Genomic DNA, 19,857 nt, shown 5'->3' with positions numbered 1-19,857 from the left:
TTTGGGGTCAGTGGCTTCTGCAGGACCCTCTTAGAGGAATTTTGGAGCATTTTTGAGCGCAGATGTGCTGATGACTCACCCCGAATCCTAATAATCCAAAACCTGTGGGGTGAGAGCAGCACACCCTGGCATGTCTGGAGCTGGAGAGCCAGGAAAAACCCCTCTTGCACTGGTCTGTGACCTGAGTGATGCCCAAGGACAGGAGTGATGGGGCACCTCATCCTCAACATTCCTGGTGATGGTGGCAAGGGCGGGCAATCCCCAGATGGAGGGCACTGCCATGCACCATCCAATTAACCCTTCTGGCAGCTTCCATTAAAAATAAAGGGGCCTCCAGGTCCCTGCTGGAGTGGCCTATTTTGCATGAGCATCTCCTTGGTTTTGCCTCAGCGGATGGAGTTCGGGAGGCAGTTATTTCAGGAAAGGGACGCTATAGATAACTGATCTGCCAGCCAGGTGTCATGTTCCTTCATTTATTTTCAATTACTTTGTCTCTGGAGCTCCACTGAGAATTGCCTGGTGTCAATTCATTTGGTCACCTCCGTGCCTGCCGCACCTCTGCGGAGGCACTCTCCGGTGTGGTGTGATCCGTCCCCAGGGGAGGCTGTTACAAAACAGCTCCGCTTCTCTTTCAGCTCCAGCTCAGCCTCCAGCCCCCCCCCCCCCCCAGCTCTGTGCCCCTGCTCAGGGTCACCGGGGGCTCTGGGAGCAGCAGTGTGAGCAGGCAGAGCACAGAGGTGTTTGGGTGGGAGATTCCTTCTGCTCCTCAGGGTGCCATGATGGTGACAGTGCCCAGCCCCTCACCTGCAAAGGTCTCCTGCACAGCCCCTTCCCAAGTGCATCTGCCTGTCCTTACATGCAGGTGACAAGGACCTGAACCTCCTTGTCCCTTGGCTCACAGCTCTGAAGTCCATTTGCCCCCTCAGCTGCTGAAGGTTGGGCCAATCACAGAATCATGGAATGGGTTGGGTTGGAAGGGAGCTTGAAGATCATCTCATTCCACCCCTGCCATGGCCCGGAACACCTTCCACTTATCTCAGGTTGCTCCAGCCTGGAACACTCTCAGGGATCCAGGGGCAGCCACAGCTTCTCTGGGTACCCTGTGCCAGGGCCTGCCCACTGTCAAAGGGAAGAATTCCTTCCCAATATCCCATCCATCCCTGCCCTCTAGCAGCTTAAAGACATTCTCCTCGTCCTGTTGTTCCATGTCCTTGTGAAGAGTCCCTCTCTCCTCTCAGGGTTCACCACCTTTAAGGTGGAGTGTCTTCACTCTTGGGCCCTTTTTACCTGCCTGAGCTGCTCTCCAAGTGTGATCCGAGCCATTCCTGTCATGTCCCCACTCCTGCTGGCACTGCTGAGCTGGCAGGGCTGGTGACAGGGGCTTGTTGTCAGCAGCAGGGCCAGCTCAGTGCTGACAGTGACAACAGTGGGGACCAAGAAGGGCATGATGTCATTTTCAGATCCACTGGGAAGTTTTCAGCAGCCACGTCTGGAAAAAAACATCATTTCCCCGTGAAAAAAGGGCACATTTGCTCTGGTTTCAATGAGAAAGAAATAAATAGAAAGCCTGGGAGTGACTGTCCTTAATTGATTAGTCATTTCTGCAGATGATAATTGCACATCAAAAGACTGAGATCCTACTGTATCATGCAAATGTCCTCATGGAGAGCAGCAAGGCACAGGGGAAGTGGATACAGGAAATACATCCTTTAGAAGCTTTCCAGGAGGATTTGGAATTCCACATCAGGAAAACAGTTTTGTTCTAGATGTGCCGTGAAGAAATATCCGGAACCTCAGGCACATCCAAGGAGCAGAACACGGAGAGGAAAGAGGGCAGGGAACACCCTGGTCAGGGGGTCTCCAGCCGGGGAAAACATTCCCACTTCAGACACCAGTGGAGAGCTTTGCAGTGCTCTGCAGCTGCTGGCCGTGGGGCTGGGACTCAGCAGGACCCTAGGATGCCCCTCAGCCCCGCGGTTCGAAGCACCGGCAGCTGCCGAGGCCAAAGTAATGTGGTGGAGGAAGGAGCCTGCCAGTGACCAGGCTAAAGTGAGAAGATGGACCTCCCTCCCTGCTGGGTGCTGGGCAGCATCCCCAGTTTAGGATCCTTGGCCATTTTGTGCACACCTGGTGTGTGCCAGGGGTGTCCAGGTTGTTCCCGAGCCTGGCTGCCAGCCTGGCCCCACTCGGGGCCCACGGGAGGATTCCGCACTCGCCCCACGGCCCCAGCGAGCTGCCAGCCCCTGTCTGGCAAAGGAGGCTTGTGAGTGTGACTCAGTCAGCCTCCAAAAGCAGCAGTGAAAAACAAGAATCTGCTGTGAGCTGCATCTTGATTTTTAAGCCAATCTCGTGATGTTTTGCAGGGCCAGAGTGTGGCTCTGTGATACCCAGGCAGTGCTGAAACCCCACAGGCATTTTGGGTTTTTTGAGGGCGCAAATTGTCCTTTTTGTACACACTGGGGTCCTGGAGACCCTCCTTTCTGCAGGGAGCAAATCCCCCACTTCCCCAGGGCTGCAATCACAGCACAGGTCACCCTTCTGAGGGGGTCATTTCTTGTGGGGAATGTTCCAAAGGCTCCTGGCTGCCCTCGGAGCTGCCCCCTCAACCTTGTGATGGATGCATCCAGGGATTCCTAAACCTCACTGAGCAGCTCTGAGCAGTGGTGGGGCAACATAAGAATGGCCTCTTGTCTCTGTCAAGAGCAGCCTTAGCTTTGTGAGGCCAGAGGTGTGAGAGGAGAGATGCCCTCAGCCTTACCCAGAGCATGACCATGGCTAGGCAGGAAAGGGTTTCTGATGGTGGAGAAGCCATTGTGCAAATCCCTCCAGCCTGAACTCCGGTCCCCTGTTCCCTACAGCCGAGGGTGACAACAGGGAACTGGACTGGACCCTCTGCCCGGTCCCACCCAGCTCTGCACATCCAGGTTCCTGCAAGCATCACCTTCAGCACCAGTCAAAACCCACCCGTGTTTAATTAATCCTCCGTCTCCTCATCAGCATCACTGAGGAAGCAGCACTGAGGATACCCGGGGAGGCTGAATTCCCTGCTGAGCCAGGGAACATCCACGAGGCAGGCTCGGATCCGCTCCCCTCGGTGTCTGCAGCGCGGGGGGACGGCGGGAGCTCCTTCCCTCTTTGTAGTCAGCGCAGAGAAATCGGCACTTTCAGGGCATGAGTCATCTGACCTATTTAGCCATCTTAGGAAGAGATTAATGACTCCTTCTGAGGGCTCTTCTCTCCCTCCTGTCTAGACAGCCAAGCTCTGACTGCAAACACCTTCCCTGGCTCTCCTGAGCCCGCCAGGCACCTTCTCGGGATGCGAGGGATGCTCCACCAGGCGCCGGGTGGGATCACACCTGGGCGTCCTCAGGGGGATCTGAGCTTGGCCTGACTTCGCTTGCTCCAGGCAAGGAAGATTTCAACACCAGGAAGGTGGAAATGCACTTCTGGAAAATATGGTCTGTGTCTGAGAAGGGTTTCATGGAGCTGAGCTCACTCGTGCTGTGCTGGTCCTGGGACAGGACAGAACAGGACATTTCAGCTCTGAACAACCTCTGTCAGCCAAGAACAGCTGGGGTTTTACTCCAGGCTAAACCCTCTGGGTGGCTTAGAGCCCCAGTTCACATGGGGTAGGTGCCATGGGGTGTTCGAGCCTGGGGAATCTCTCCTTGTCCTCACATGGATGCAAAACAGAAAATGACTGTGCAGTTCAAAGAATCACCCTAATCCTAAGAAAAACCCAATTTTTACAGGTTTTTTGTCATTCCTGGGACCATTATGACTTCCTTCACACAGAAGGAAAATGTTCAAGTGAGCAATGAACATCTGTTTCAGATTACCATGGTCTGCAGGTCACTGTCTCACGTTGCAGTTCAGCTCCTGAGCCTTCCTCCATGGGACCACAGAAGAGAGACCCAGAGATGCCAGGGGATTTGGTGGCATGAGGACAGGGAAGGCTTGGGAAGGTGGCACTGCAGGCACCAATAGAGCTCTAACACAGTTAACAGAAAGCTGCACATCTGGGAATGAAAGTGCTTGGCTCCGTCCAAAGGAGAGGGACTTTGGCACTGAAAGGAGCCAACGGGTGACAAATGGCCCGGAGCCATCTTTTGTTTGAAAAGCAGGGGAAGAGTGAGTCACAGCAGGGATTGGACTCACATCTGTGCTCCAGAGCCCTCAGGCAGATCCTGGATGCTGGGAATGAGGCATTGGAACCGATTTTGGAAAGCAAGCTCCGATACCAGCAACGCCACAGACAGGGAGAAACAGGGAACCAGCCTGGGAAAAGGGTTTATGGTGACAGATGTGGAGAGTGCGTGGTTTTAATTCAGCACAGGGGTCAGGAAGGCTCTTCAGCACAAGTCTGGCCTAGGGAAACCCTCCTAGGAAAGGAAGAACTCTTGGCAGAGAGGAAACAGGTTCAGCCCAGCCAAGGGCCAACAAATGAAAGAGGAATAAAGGGTGTGCCACCAGCCATGGGATTGATCAGCCACCAAATCTGTGTGCAAGGAGCTCGTGCTCTGGAGGTGCTGGGAGAAAGCTCCACCAGCTGTGTGAGAGAAGAGCTCTCGGTGAGCAGAGAGCCCCTCAGGATGAGGATGTCTGCACTCTGGATGGGCAGGGCTTTGGGACCCAGCTCTGGGATGTGCACGGGGAGAAGAGGCACCAGCCTGGCTCAGGATCTGCTGGGGTGTGGCCCGAATTCCTCCTGGTTTGGGCTAAACCTACCTCCAAGGTGCCTTCAGCAGCTGTTGGGGAAGGAGCCAGCTCCTCCTGCAGAAGACACCCACAGTCCTGTGGCATCACCCCCTCTCCTCAGGCAGTGGGAGAGGCTTTGGGAGCACATTGGGATCTCTGTGGGGTGACTGAAAGCCCCCAAGCACTCAGGAATTTCTTACCTAAGTCTCCCCATCTTTGCTCCTGCCCTTTGCCGCCCGAGCCAGCCCTTCCTCAGGGATCTGAGGCAGCTGCAGCAGGGAAGCCCACACTGAATTATGGAGGTTTGAGCATCAGAAGACTCCCAGGGAAGACCTCACGGAGGCCAGGATAATCCCCCCAGTTCTCAGTCCCTGCCCAGACATCTGACACCCCAGGCAAAGCCTGAGCCATGCCCCAGCCACCATGGAGACAAGAACAAGACCACGTTCAAAATTAATATATATTTTTATTGAATAGTTGCTCTAAGTGGGCTTGTGAAGCCACCCATAGAATCACTTCTTTCACCTCAGCAGTGGTTTTGTAACAGTTATCAGCTTTGCAAGAGAAGAAAACCAAACAGAAGAGGGTGCAGTAAAATAAATAGGGTTTTTTTTCTTCTTATCTTTAAAATAAACTTTTCAAATAAATACTTTGGTTTTTAAATTTTTTTCCTCTTAAAAGGTACAAGAGTATTGTCAAAAAAACAGCCATCAGGTTATAAACATATATTATACCTTAAAGAAAGGAACTGGAATGGAGAGAGCTGGGGAGGGATCTTTACAGGCTGTACAGAAGGGCTTTGTACCCAGAAACTCGGGATGGGAGCCTTGGGATCCCAGGCCTGTCATGTGGAGCCCAGGGAGATTTTCCAAGGAGAGCTTTGTGCTGAGGACACCAGGGGGGGAGGAGGATGAGGAGCTGCTGCCAGGAGAGCATCCCAATGGAAAGGGGAAAAGGGCAAGGTGAGGATGGGCCAGGCTTGGGACTTGTGGTGACCTTGGCACAGAGATGTGGGACCTCCTCTCCAAGGCCCAGCTCTGGGGTGGGATTGGTCCTGCTCGTGATGAAGCCCTTTGGGCGGGACAGGGACCCAGAGGCACCCTCACACATTCCCGCTGCCCTGGAGGGCTGTGACCCCTTCCCATCCATCCAAAACCCCTTGTGCCTGCAGTGCTCCTCCAAGGAACCCCGGGATCATGTCCTCAGGAGTTACTTCTGCAACATCACCCCAAGCAGGAGAACAGATCCCAGCTCCACTCCCAGTGTGACTCCAGGAGGGTTGGCAACGAGATTCTGGTGCTCACAGGGAAATACCCAAAGCCAACTGAGCCCAAGAGGTCCCAGCTCAGGGTGGTTTGGGCCACCTGGATCAGTGAGCATCCCGTGGGCTCCACAGGTTCCTTGGAGGAGCCAAGCCTGAACTGGATCCTGTTAAAGACCAAGAGTGAGTTTCAGGGTGGGGGTCAGCCCTTATCACATCCCTATCACAAGCATTTGACCTCCCAGTGTCTGAGCACTCCCAGCTTTCTCCAGTCTCTGAACAGCCCAGGAACAGGAGTGCTGGGAAGAGGAGTTTAGTGCACAGTGGGCTCCTTTCCTGTGCCATTCCCCCAGCAGCTCCCCTCAAACCTGGCTCATCCCTCTTTACCACATTTCAGAGCCATTCCTAATCTCTGATTCGAGGCTTTGGCATCTTTTGGTCAATGGTTTGTCCTCCCTCCATCAGTGCTCACCCCTGGGGATGGGCAGGAGTGAACTCAGTGGGATTTCATGGGAATCTGTGAGTCACAAAGAGCTTCCCCCTGCTCTTTGAGGCACTGATGTTTCTCAAGGATGAGTGGACAGCAGCCCAAGGACCTCTTTGGCCCTTCCACCAGGAGTGGTGGGGGTGGGATGGGAGGGACACTCCAGCCTGGTCCCCATGACCCCTCCCCACCGGTGCTGAGACTGATTTGCCAGTGGGGAAAAAGGGGAGTGGGACCAAGGGAGGCCTTGGAGGAAGCAAAAAACATCAGAGGTTCTTGCATGGATGGAGCTTTGGGCTCCTGGGTGGGAAAAGGAGGCTCTGGATGGGGAGCAGAGCAGGGGGAGCTCAGGTCCTGCTCAGCAGCTCCTGCTTCCTGCTCCTTTGGCACCTGAATTTCTTTCCCTGCTCCAGTCTGCCCCCAGCCCTGCATGTTTCATGGCAAAGGGAAGACAACAGCCCAGGAACGCTCCCTCACAATGCGGATCCATCCCCATGGGAGAGCAGAGGGCTCCACATGTGACACTCCCAGAAGAAAACCAAAAAAGACACATCAGGACAGAGAGAGAGCCCAACTGCTGGGACAGGCAGCTGCAGACAAACACCCCGAGCAGATGGGATCTGACTCACGGAGGGTGGGGCAGGAAAGGGGCTCCCAACCCCAACCAGAACAGGGGCCCTCTCTGCAGGCAAACCAAACAACCTGGCAGCCGAGATGGGGATGGGGCAGGATGAATCTGGCCAGAGGACATTGGGAAAAGCTCAGGGAAAAAATCTGAGGCTACCCACAGCCTTCCTCAACAGGGATGAGCTCAGCGAACCAGAGCTTTGGGTGCTTCTCCTTGGAGAGCTTTTGGTGCTTCCCAACCTCTACTGCCTGCTGAGAGCAAGGAGGCAAAATGTGCTGAGGATCCCCAGCTGGAGTGCCCATGAGCAGGGCAGAGACCAACAGGCTGAACTCCTTGAACCCCACAGGTCCTGGACATGGCTTTCGTGTCTGCCCTCGGTGAAAACAAAGCCCTGCTCTGGTCCCACAGCCTCGGTGCCAGCTGGGGCTCTCGTCCTCTCCATTTCCTAGAACATGGAATCATTCCTGCTGGAAAAGCTCTCTGAGACCACTGAATCCAAACATTAACCCAGCACTGATGAGCCACCACTAAACCATGTCCACAGCTTTTAAATCCCTTCCCTTCTACATGTCCAGTATTTCATGAAATGCATCCCCCAGATTTGTCATTTCATGGAGAGGAGACATTCCAGAGCCCTGGCCATGCTCCTCAGCCCTCACCAGGCTGTGGCACCATTCCCGGGTAGGAAGGGAGCTCCTGCACTGACCCAGAAAAAGCCCATTAGGTGGAGGCTCCTGGCAGTCCTGGCCTCCCCCCAGTTCCTGAAGGTAACTGTGCTGCTGCTGCCGTGCCAAGCAGAGCTGGCTCTGGGGAGCTGAGCCATGGGCAGCCTTCTCCTCATACCCCAGCTCCAGCACCTGGGGGAGGTCACCCTGCGCTCGCATGACTTGGGAGGCCGTGAAAATGATGAAGCTTCACATGTTGAGTCATTCCACCATCAGGAGAGGAAGCAATGAATTGCAAAGATACAGAGGTGGTAACTAAATTTACAAGTGGGATCCGTTTAAAATGGAGGAGGAAAAAAAAATCAAAGTAGAGCAAGTTGGAAAATTCTGTTCATTAGTTTTCTTTAAAAAGTTTCAATGAACTGTTTCTCATTCTCATTCAAGGGAGACAGTTCCTCCAACCCACAGGGAAAAAGGGACCTTTTCTCCCTAAAAATGCTCTCTGGTTTTTATGAAGAAGGAGTTTAATCAGCACCAATAGAAGAGTGAACTGAGCCTTCCAAAGGAAGGAGACTCTGGAAGGAAGTGTCTCCCCACAACATCACTTGGAAGTAGGGAGCCAAGCAATTATTGGCATAAGGATAAATGTGTTTGCAATGCATTTTATATTTGCTGCCACAGGAATGATCTTAGAGCAGTTCCACACCTACAGGGCATCCTCTCAGAAGGTCATGGCCTTAAAATCCAAATGATTCCAGAGTCCAGGCTGGCCTCAGGAATGGACCATGCACAGATGGGGCCCTGTCCTTTCCTAATGCCGGGAGATCCCTCTGCATCCCAGAGTCTCATCCTGAGATACCCAGAGATCTTCCACATTCCCCCTCGGGCTCCGGGTGAAATCAGGGAGAGGATGTCACTCATGTCCATAACATTCTCCAGGACAAACAATCCCATCCCAGGGGGATGCGATTCATCCCCCCTTGCCCATGGAGCCTGGAGTTCAATGTTTGGGTGCCATTTGAGTCAGGGGAGCAGGGCACAGCCAGCACAGGATTTAATGAATAATGCTTCCAAGTGGGATGAATCACTCCCTGGAACCACTTTTCCCCGCAACAGAGGGAGCTTGGATCCACCACAATTTTTAGAAAGCGAATGGATGGAAAGAGGAGTCCCACAATGAGATTCCACTTCTGCCTCACCTCTCAGCCAGCACTGAATCCCACCCTCCCTGCAGAGCAGACCCCCAGACAATCCATACACCTCCATTTCCCCCACTCCCAACAACCTGGGAACAAAGGGTCTGGGATTAGCAATAAACTGACTGGGAAATCATCTTTTCCAGCCTGTGCAAGTGCACTGGGAAGCCAAACCTTGTACCTGGCACCGTTTACAGCAGTATCATGAATATTATTAGTAATAGACCTACCCATCCTAACGTTATATTTATATCTACAAAAATAGATCCACAGAACTCTACGGAAAGAGGCAGCTGGGAGGAGGCGACGGATGGGCCCTGGGAGCTGGGTCTTGGAGAAGCCAAGGGATGTTCTGCATATATTCCTCCAGGAGCACCATTCCCTCCTCTCGTGCTCACACACCGGGGAAGGGGCACAGGCAGGCAGAGCTGAGCTCCAGCATACCATCCTGGCTCCAAACTCATCATCATCATCATCATCATCATCATCATCAAATGATGCCAGCAGGGTCACAACCCACTAGCACTACACGGACATGGGGCTGAGCCCAGGACCACCAGGAGTCCCCCAGCCACAGCAACCAGCTGGGGTTATTATCCTCACAGCAGGAAACGCAGAGCCCTGACCCGGATTGCAGCGTCCGTCTGCTCTGCAGATGGCCCAGCCCCAGGGCTGGCTCCAGGGCTGGCTCCAGCCCCGCTCCCAGCTGTCAGTGAGTGGCAGAACCCCCTCAGCAAGGCAAGGACTCAAGGAAACTCGGCAGAGAGGGAACGTCGGGGTCCCCAGCTTCAACACTCCCTCCTGTTCTCCGTGTCCTCCAGCCCAAGGCAAGGTGAGAGAAGCCCCCGCTGGGGAGTCCCTGGAGTGGTAGCTGCTCACAGTTGGCTTTGCCATATTTTTTTAAAGTGAATTCAGTGCTGGTGGAAGGTACCAGATCGGGGTTCGAGCATGGAGCTGGTGCCTGTGGCATCTGCTGGGTGGTGGGATGGAGCCAGGCGGCAGCTCCCACCTCAGGCAGCCCTCCAAGGCCTGGAGAAATGAATGGCAATTTCCAATCAGCTCCTTGTTCTCAGCCAAATCCCAGAGGGGACCTTTCCCTTGCTGCAGTCGGGCAGGAGAGAGTGGGCTGGGCTGCCTCCGATAGCTCCTTCCCCTGCCAGAAGGTTTCTAAAGCTTCCCACACCTTCTCTTCCTCTTTGAGATAGAAAAACACGGTGCCACCTCATTTTGGAGCTCGCTCGCTTCTCCCAGCGGCTTCCAAGTCTGGAGGGAAGCCACTGCCACTGGTGAGACCCCTTGGCACCCTATCCCCTTGGGAAAAGGGACCTATGGCCCTGAAGGGGCCACCTGGAGACCTGAAGGGAGAAAGGCCACCCACGGAAAGTGCAGGAGAGGGAGAAAGAGTGAGAGGAGGGGTCTGGCTCCCGAGGGGCTCTGGCACAGGGACACATTGATCTGTCTCCTCCCTCATGGATAAGTTCCACACTGTGGGGCAGCTCCTAAAACTACAGAGAGCAGAGCCCCTAGGGGCCTCAGGTACCCTTGCCATGGGGGCAGAGCCCCAAGGACCCTCTGGGTCACCTTTTCCCATTGGACACAGTCAGGGAGGGCACCCTCAGCTTGCTCTGCCTCGCCTGTCCCTCTCCTGCATGTGCAAAACCACTGGTATCCCCCAGCTCAGTGCCAGGGCACTCAGGGCTCCCCTGGCCACTCAGCCAGGGCATCCCAAAGCCTGGGGACCCCCCAGGTCACCCGTCTCAATCCTGGAAGGTGATGGTGGGGAGGGGAGGGCACTGCAGAGCAGAGGGAGCCGAGGGAGGAGGGGGATGGAGGAGAGAAGAGGAGGAGGAGGGGGAGGAAGAGGAACAAAGCCCGCTTCTCCTCCTCGGGAGGGTCATACCGGCTTGTCCAGCGTTTTGGGGAAAGGCGTGCCGCTGGCCGAGGAGATCTTTCTGCAGACCGTGTTGGTGTGGTTCTGGCAGCGGCAGCCGGGACGTTTCAGGCCATCATAACCCCGCTGGCAAAGTTTGAGGCACCCCAGGGTGGGAAAGTAGCAGCAGAGGCAGGGCAAGAGGAGGGACAGGACGCTCATGGCAGCCCAGCGGGCGCAGCAGGAGCCCGGCCCGCAAGAGCAGGGGTCGTCGGCGCAGGTGTCCTCGTCGTCGGTGGAGCAGTGGTAGAAGAGCCCCTTGACGCAGCAGAGGCAGGTCCCGTAGTCGAGGAGGCTCTCGGCGGAGCAGAGGCAGCGCTGGTTGCAGAGCCAGCAGGAGGGCAGGCTGCGGGCGGCCGTGCAGCGCGGGCAGCGGCAGCGCCCGCACGCCTCGCACAGCAGCAGGTGCCCGTGCGCCGGCGGCTGCTCCGCGCCCTTCCGCGGGGACTCCTCTGCCTTCAGCTCACCCCCGCGGGGCTGCGTCCGCACCAGTGAGTGCCCGGAGTGCGACGGCGTCAGGCTGCTCAGCAGGCGCTGCTCGGAGGCCGTGGTGCTCTGCGACACCGAGCTGGCCGTGCTCGAGTGGCTCAGGTGCGGCTGCAGAGGTGGCATCTGGTGCTGCTGGCTGTGGCTGCGGTGCAGGTCCTGGAAGGTGGAAGAGGCCAGGCGGTCCTGGGACCACTCCTGCTTGTGCGGGGGCTGCGACAGCGAGGGGTTGGAGCGGGCTTGCTGGAAGCACGCCGCCGGTCTCTCCACGTAGTTGTTGCTGGCACGGATGGATCGGATTTGGTCGATGGACAGGACCTGCTGGAAGTCCTCGGCGGGTGGGTCCATGGTCTCGTCACAGCTGAGTTCAGCCACGCTGGAAGAGAGCTGCATTTCCAGGAGCCAGGAGACCCTGCGGCATCAGGGCACATCTAAAAATCCTAAAGGATGGGGCAGGAAGAGAGAAAATATCCCTGTTACGTTCATCCAAATAATTGAATCACAGACTGCTTTGGGATGCAAGGGACCTTAAAGCTTGTCTCATTCCAGCCCCCTGCCATGGGCAGGGACACCTTCTACTAGAGCAAAGCAAGACACAAAGGCTGGCTGGAGAACTCCAGATGAAAGGATTCCCAGCAATCAGACCTGGAGTAGTTTTGTTCCTGGGAACACTTAGGCTGGACACATCCCAAGGGAAGGGCTGTCAGATCTGTCCCTCGACCCCGGCAGGCACAGCCTCTCTTAGTGCTTTTGAGCCTCTCGTGTCCTTCCAGAGGATTTCCCACCCCTCACCAGCACCTCCTTCCCCTTCCCCAGGGACACGTGCTGGCCCTCTCTGGAGGAGGGGAAATGGGAAGCAGCAACTGATCCAGAGGCATGACAGAGCTGGGAACAGCGGCTCCCTCAGAGCAGGGGCTCTTTCTGCTTTGGATGTTCCCAGTACACCCTGAGCAGCCTCCTGCTCCCATTCCCTGCACGCACTGGGAGCACTGGGATGGGGAATCTGAACACAGATTCTCTAACTCTAGGCAGCAGCAGTGACAAATCAGAATCACAGAAGCACTGAAGGTGGAAAAGCCCTCTAAGATCAGCAATTCCAACCATCAACCCACCACCACCACCACCATGTTCACCACTGAACCATGTCCTCAAGACCCACATCCACACTTTTTTTAACACTTGCAGGGATGAAATTGCAACTAATGAGCCCTGTGTTTGGCCAAGGACAGGGCTATCCCACAGACTCCAAGTCCATGTGGACTGCAGCACCCCACTACCTCATCCCCAGCCCAGGAGCCAATTTGCCTCCGTCAGGAGCATTGGGAAGGGCAGGTTTCCCTTCAAACCTGGCACGGACATGAAGGAAGGCAGCCTTGGCATAGGCAAGCCCTGTCGTGCCCCTCACACCACCCTGCTGTGCCCTTTGCCGTTGTTTTCACACGTGGCGCTTCCCGGGTGGCAGTGCTGGCAGCAGAGCCTGCTGTGCCCAGGAACATCAGCACCGCTGAGGGCTGTGGGACAGGGCAGGGAGGACTCCATGTGCCACCACTCCCCTTCCTGGCAAGCTTGACCCCATGGCAGTAGAGCCATCTCCAAAGCCTCATCTCCAGACCTCACCAGGGAGAACCCTCGGTGGGGCTGGGAGAGGAGAGGAGAGGGAGCAGCGGGCACGGGAGCCACGGGACAGCTCCCAGCCCCAGGAGGGAGGGAGACACAAAGCTCCCGCTCCGTCCACCTACACACGGAGCTGCCCAGGAGTGCCCAGAGGACAGAGATCACTCACTGCGTGCCAGAGCCCAGCCATGAGCTTCCCCCCACCACTTCCAGCCCAGATCTCCATGTGGGACACGTGCTTCCCGTGCACAGCCAGCTTCCCCGGGACAGAGAAGGCAGATCACAGGAGTGATCCCTCCGTGCCACGGATATTGTCGCCGTGCCCAGGCCTGCAGGAAGACGCCGTTCCAGGAGGAAGCTCCCTCCAGTGTTGCCCACACTCGGCAGAACGGGGCAGCCGCCACTTTCAAGTAGGTGAAGGGGCCACAGGTAGAATCTGCTCATGCAGCAGAGAGAGGCAGAGGGAAGATTGATTTTCATTAGCTAGACTGACCTTGAGGAGCAGGGAAAAGCAAAGGCAACTTACTTTGACTGTTCAAGCAAGATCTCGTCTCTCCCATCCCCCTCTCTGGAAAGAAAAGGCAACTGATCTGCTCAGATTTGGGGTTTTCCCTCCTCCATGCAATTTCCCATGTGGGAAGATGCATACAGTGAGGAGTCGCTCACCCAGGACACCCACAGGTGATTTGGGGACCCTTGTCTTTCACAGCAGTACCAAGGGGAATTAGGAGGGCACACCTGACCCAGGGAAGGTTTGTGAGACAGGAACAGGCCAGAGGCAAAGCTCTCGTGGCTGTCACCTGCTGCCACCGAGCTCCTCACCTGGGAGGGTCTGACTAAAGCACAGGCTGAGGACGTGAAGCCCCTGCACCCCCCTGAAGAGGGAGGGCCCATCTCAGCCTGCAGCTGGGACTGTGCAGAGGGGAGAAGGGAGGAGCCTCCGTGCATTCCCACATCCCTCATGACCCAGATCCTGTCGGGATGGGATCATTCAGGGAATGATGCTGGTTCCACCTGGGAGCAGCTGCTCACACCTGGGTGTCCATCCCCACTCACCTGGGCTCAGTACTTGCTCATTCAGACTTGGCCAGTGAGATGACCCCTGTGAGAGTCCTGGGGGGCTCGAATCGTGGAGAGCACCAAAGGGAGAGACCCTACAAAGGGTCCTGCAGCCACAGAGCCAATGGGGCTGGCAGATAAAGGGCAGCCAAAGGGCTGGCCCAACACAGGCAACCCAAATCCTCTGAACACCTGGAGCTCAAGAGGCATGAGGAGATCCCTGAGCCAGGCTGGGGCGGGAGGGACAACGTGAGGAGGAACCGAGCCCGGGGGACACAGCCAGAGAGGAGCTGGCCATCGGCTGTGCCAGACACTCCAGATCTGGGGGCAGGGCTCAGACACAGCATATTGAGAAAGACAGATTTTGGAGCCCCCCCAGCACTGGACCAGGGCCCAAATGCCCCCAGAGCCATGATTCCAAGGAGCAGGGACCAGACAAGGAGATAGACTCACTGGCTGGGGGGATGTAAATGTCCCTATGGGAACCAAGGGGAGCTGAAGAGAACATCTGTGGGTCTTGCAGAGGGACTGTAAGACCAGAGTTGGGACCCCACTTCTTCCTCCTCCCGCACCCTGGAATACCCAATGCCCCCCACTCCCTCCCAGCTCTCCCTGCTCCAGCCTGATTCCAAGGCTGCAATCAGTCTATATCCCAGCCCCACTGAGCTGAGCATCCCCGGCGCTCTGCTGCACTTCTCCCTGCCTACCTGCCCGCCTGGGGGGCCTGGGGCAGCGTCCCCTCAGCCTCCTCCTCCTCCTCCTCCTCACACCCTGCCTGCCAGGCGGGCATGCCAGCCCCGGAAACCGGGCCAGCTTTATGGCCACCACCAGCCTCAAACATATAAAGTTCGTGTGATAATGGGCCAGAGGAGGGATCGTAAAAGCAAATGATTTACAGGCTGGAGGTGGCTGCGAGCCGGGGGCAAGCGGCTCAGGGCACCAGGTGAGAGAAAAGGGACCCCCTCGCCTTGTCTGGGTGCTGCGGCGTGCAGCGAGGTGCTGGGGGGAGGCTGAGCCCCCGGACCCACTCAGCGCGCAGCCCACGCGGGGCTCGCACCCCGCGCGGTCCCGCAGCCCCTCCACGCACACGCAGCCCCCGTGTCCCCGGGATTCCCGGCCACCGCCGCGCCCGCAACCCGCTCGTGTGCGAGACAACTCACAGGACAACCCACGCGTGACTCGGACCCACACGCGGCCCCAGCCCCACCGCGCGCACCCCACGCGTGTGCAGGACCCCAGCCCCCACCGCACGGAACCGCAGCTTCCTTGCACAGCCCGTGCGCATCCAGGGATCCGCGTCCCTTCAGGAACGGCCCACGAGCGCCCAGGACCCCCGCCCGCTCGGCCCACGAGTGTCCCCCCTCCGCGTTCCGCGCCGTCCCGCAGCCCACGCGCGTCCGCGCCGGGCGGACTCACCCCGCAGCCGCCGCCGGTCCATCCGCCCGCGGAGCCCGAGCGCGGCGGGGGCAGCCCCGGGGCGGGCAGCGGGGCAGCCCCGGCCCCGCAGCCGAGCCCCGCGCCGCGGGCAGCGGGAGCGGCGGGGGGGCCCCGCGCTCGGTGGGAACGGGAGGCTGGGCGGAGGGAGGAGGAGGAGGAGGAGGGATGGAGGGAGGAGGGAGGGACCTGGCGCTGCCCGGGAGCATCGCGCTCCCCCTCGCTCTGCGCTGCCTTCCCGGAGCTCTTAACGCTTTACCCAAGTGGCGTCATCCCGCTGAAATGGACTCGGCCCATTAGCGGCTCCGCAGAGCCCCGCAGCGCTCCCCAGGCGCCGCTGCCGCCCAGCCCCGCCGCGGGATGCTCAGCCGCTATTTAAACGTTTCCGTCTGCCCCGGGCTCCGTGTCCCTCCCTGCGCTCCCGGGATGGCCCTCCCGCACCCCGGGCCGGTGTTCCCCCTGCGCCCACCGGGACAGCCCACCCCTGGGGACACAGCAGCGTCACGGGATGGGTCGGGGTCGGTGTGACACTGTGGGCAGATCCTGTCGGGTTGGGCCGCAAAGGGGCCGGCAGCGACTCAGGATCCATCACCTTGGGTTTGATCCATAAATCGCTGTGAAACGGGCTCAGTCACCTCATAGAATCACGGAAAAGGTGGGAAAAGACCTCTAAGGACATCGAGTCCAACCTTCTCCCAGCTCACCTCTTCGCAGGAGGCACCCGGGACAGCCCAGGTGCCATCCAGCTCCAACACTTCCTGAAAGTCCAAACCCACGCCTGAATTAGCCCCTGCAGAGACACACTCAGCAGAGAGGCTCGAAAGCAGCTTTTCCATACTGAGACCCACAGAACCAGCCCACACACATCCCCCTCTCCCAGAAACAAAAAGCTTGGACTCAAGGTCCAAGCAGGACCTGGATCTTCTATCCCAGAGGTTTTCCCAGGTCTCTGCATGCTCTGCCCTTCCTGCTTTCCTGCCTGTGCCTCAGGAGCACCAGGGGTCCCTTGTGACACCTCTCAGCCCCATTTACAGTAAAGTAATCTGGCTTGACAGTCCCAAAGACACAAGGCCACCCTGATGACACTGGACATCACTTGTGGACCCCAGCAGAGCCCTCCCCCACTCTCCATTCCCCTTGACACTTCCAGGGTGGTCACCCATTCTTTCTGGGAGTGGTGACCAGGTGAGCAAAGCAACAGCCCCAGCTCAGGGAGGGCTAAGAATCTGTCTAAGACATGTCAAGATGAAACCACCGAGCCCTCAGCCCCCCTCAGCCAGGTGCCCAGCAGCACAGGATCCCCTCGGGGTGGGCAGGTCCCCAGGCTGGATGGCAAACACAGGGTCTGAGTGTGTGAGAGCAGGATGGGGACAGAGGAAGAGAAGGACCTGGAATAAGAGTGATGAATTCTGTTCTGCTGCTTGTGGCTGTAGCAGATGGGGACAAACTGGGATGACCCCACAGACCTCAGGGGCTCCCTGCCAGTTGATGCCAGCAGAAGCACTGAAATCCCCCCAGCTGGGGGCAGTGACTCCACTCTCCCACACAGTGCCCAGCTGAGCCTTTGCAGCCTCATTTTTAGGCATTTCTAGGCTGAGGGTTTCTCCATCTCCATGGGATCCCACCAGGGACCCTCCTCCAGGAGTTTATCCAAGAAGAACGAGTCCCTGACAGCATCCCTCAGCCTCGGCTCCAGCTCAGAGCCTTCAGGCTGAATCCCTCTTCGCTCCCACCGGCCCCTCCTCTTCTCCCCATCGCTCTCAGTTCCGTCTTTAAAGGCACAGAAAGGATCCGAGTTGCCCAATTCCCAGCCAACTGGCTGAGAGCACCTGACTCTCGGGAGCACGTGTGATGTCCTCCCTTTCTCCCGGCCCAAATCTCTCACTCCCACCTTGAGGTGCCGGTGATTCAGGCTTCCCTCGCAGGCTCACAGCATCCCAGCGCAGCCTGCGTCGTGCTCAGCCGGCGCCGCTTTATTCTGCACTCGCTGCCGAGGGAGGGCCAAAAAGGCATGAATGCAGAGCTCCCGGGAGGAGTGGGAGGGTGGGAAGCGCAGGGAGAATAGCAGCCTCCCGGTGAGTTATTGACCACAGCACCGCTGGAAAGGAGGGCTGGGAACCTGAGTGCACTTGCAAAGCAGGAAAGTTTAGAGCCTCCCCCAAAGGAAGGGTCTGGGATGAGCCCCCCTCCTTAGGAGGGGTTTTGGCTATTGGGAGAGAGATGTGGCTCTTCCTGATGAGCCATGGCAGAGGAAGGTGCGAGACTTTTGCAGGTTTCTGGCCACCTCTCCCTGTGTGAGGTTTGTGGGAGCAAGGACTGAGCACCCTTCCCACAGCCCCCACTGTGCCCCACACCCTGCACAGCCCTGCCTGCACACCCCACCCCAGCTCTTCAGCTCACCTCTGGGATTGATCCCACTCCTCATCGCTGTGGAAATCCACCACCTTTAACACCACTGGGGTCCTGCCCGAAGGGATGGGGAGAAGCAGCTCCTGGGTGTCCCATTTGTGTTTGAGGCTCCCAGTGCGTGTCCTGCCTGGGCAGCTGAGAGCACTGAGACACCAATATCAAGGTGGACATCCCAGGGTTTCCAGCTCCAGCTGAGCCTGCTCAGCAGGGCCCCAGCTCCTGTTGCCAACCCCTACATTTGGAGAATCCCCATCCCCACCAATCCTCATAGATCATCAGCAATTTCTCCCTGCTTTGCTCTTCCCATTCCCCCTACACATCCCAAACACCCCCAAAAACATGGGGAGTCACTCACTTTCATTTCCCTTCCCAAAAAGTGTTTCTCTACATCCACACCTTGGTCACAAATCCCAAGGAGCTCAGTCTGAAGCCTGGAGAACTTAGTTGGGATTTTGAAACGATCAAGACAGCTCAGCACCATTTTCCACACAGATTTTCCAGCTGTCTCTGAGCCTGATGAGCTCCAGGACTGGCTGTGCCCACAGTCAGACAATTCACCCCCGGGAATCAGCCCTGGAGTGGGCAGGAGAGCAGGATATCCCAGAGCAAGGCTGAAGCTGCCTGGTCTCGCCGGTTGCTCTTTGCCAAGCTTGGGCTCAGGGGGAGGGTAATTCACCTCCAGTTAGAGATGATGCAGGGGAGGGAGGAAAAAAAGAGAGAGGAGAAAGAGAACACACAATTCCCCTGATTCAATCAGCCAGAAACAAGGAGGTGCTGATGCCCTCTAATTTGGAGATTCACAGATTTTAGGGCCAGAAGGGACCATGATGCTCATCTAGCCTGACAGTCTGTATTATGTAAAAGCCACTTGAAGCCAGACAGTGCCACGAGCTTTTCAGAAGCAACAGCCAGCACTGGGGAACTTATTAAAGGACTGTGATTCTCCCGAGGTGGGGACATGTGGCTCTCAGCACGCTGGGAGAGGAGGAGGCCAGGTACACCCACCCGGCTGGGCTTCGGCTGAACAGATGGCAGTGCTGGGGGAGAGGAAACATCATTTCCCTTCCCTGTCATGCAGCTCCTTCTCATAGAAAGAGGGATAAGCAAGGGAAAAAACAACCCCTTCCTTGTGTTCTTCTTTTGAGTGTTCCCTAGTCCCTGGAAAGAAAAGAGGGATGCTGGCCCTGAGAGGTTTCTTGTCCACTTTGGGGTCAAACCCCACGGTTTGCAGTGTAGCCATGGGAGCTGAGCGTGCCTCTCTGGGAGCCAGATCCGGAGCTCCGAGCTCAGACTGCAGCAGCCGGAGGTGTAGTCATTGACTGCAATGAGAGTTTCCCTCTGAAGATGGAGCCAGGCAGCATAAAACATCAATAAAGCGCTCAGGATGCGTCCCTTAATGAGCTGAGATTGTAACACGCTGCCAGAGCCTGCCAGAGCTGCCCATTCTGTCGGGAGAGAGGAGCAGATTCTGCTGGGGAAGTGTTAAGTGGGTCCTGCTGACTCATTGATGCAGATGGTTCCAGCCCCGCGCCGAGCAGGAGCAGCATCTCCAGGGGCTCTCCAGCACCCGGAGTGAGCCGGGATCTGGCATCTCACCCCAGCTGAAGGGGACAGTAGGACAGGGCAGTGACTTCCCACGGCGTGACTCCCCAGGTCCTGTTGTGCACAGCGAGTGCTGAATGTTGGCTGTCCCTGTGCATTGTCACCGTGAGGGTGGGCAGGCCCTGGCACAGGTGCCCAGAGAAGCTGTGGCTGCCCCATCACACCTGGAAGTGTCCGAGGCCAGCTTGGATGGGGCTTGGAGTAACCAGGGATAGTGGAAGGTGTCCCTGCAGGGGATGGAAACTAGAAGATCTTTAATGTGCCTGCCAACCTAAAACATTCCATGGTTCCATGATTCGTGGGCTCCCCACACTTCCACAGCAGCTCTTCTTCTGCAGAACACGTCTGTCCTGATGAGATCCCTGACCGAAGCCACATCCCCCTCCCAACA

The 19,857-nt window shown here is 57.2% G+C and overlaps 1 protein-coding gene across 4 annotated transcripts in view; it reads right to left on the bottom strand.

Annotated features, from left to right (window-relative positions):
- The window catches only part of SPRY3 (sprouty RTK signaling antagonist 3), a 315,558-nt gene extending 298,021 nt beyond the window's left edge, over positions 1–17,537 (bottom strand). The window contains exons 1-2 of one of the 4 annotated variants that reach the window (XR_011004174.1): positions 15,438–15,668; positions 10,288–11,788 (exon numbers count right to left, since the gene is read on the bottom strand). Coding sequence is in view for 3 of the 4 variants with exons in the window: in XM_068205153.1 (XP_068061254.1) it covers positions 10,827–11,741 (915 nt within the window). In the remaining variant the exon portion in view is untranslated. Of the gene's footprint in view, positions 1–10,274; positions 11,789–15,437; positions 15,669–15,714; positions 15,780–17,346 lie in introns of those variants that run through there. The other 3 variants (XM_068205153.1, XM_068205154.1, XM_068205152.1) reach the window with 3 other exon arrangements.
- Between the last annotated feature and the right edge of the window lie 2,320 nt (positions 17,538–19,857).

The sequence above is a fragment of the Anomalospiza imberbis genome, chromosome 14, assembly GCF_031753505.1.
Source record: "Anomalospiza imberbis isolate Cuckoo-Finch-1a 21T00152 chromosome 14, ASM3175350v1, whole genome shotgun sequence".
Taxonomy (NCBI): Eukaryota; Metazoa; Chordata; class Aves; order Passeriformes; family Viduidae; genus Anomalospiza; species Anomalospiza imberbis.
Note: the sequence above shows the minus strand (reverse complement) of the source record. Positions and strands in the feature narration are given on the sequence as shown.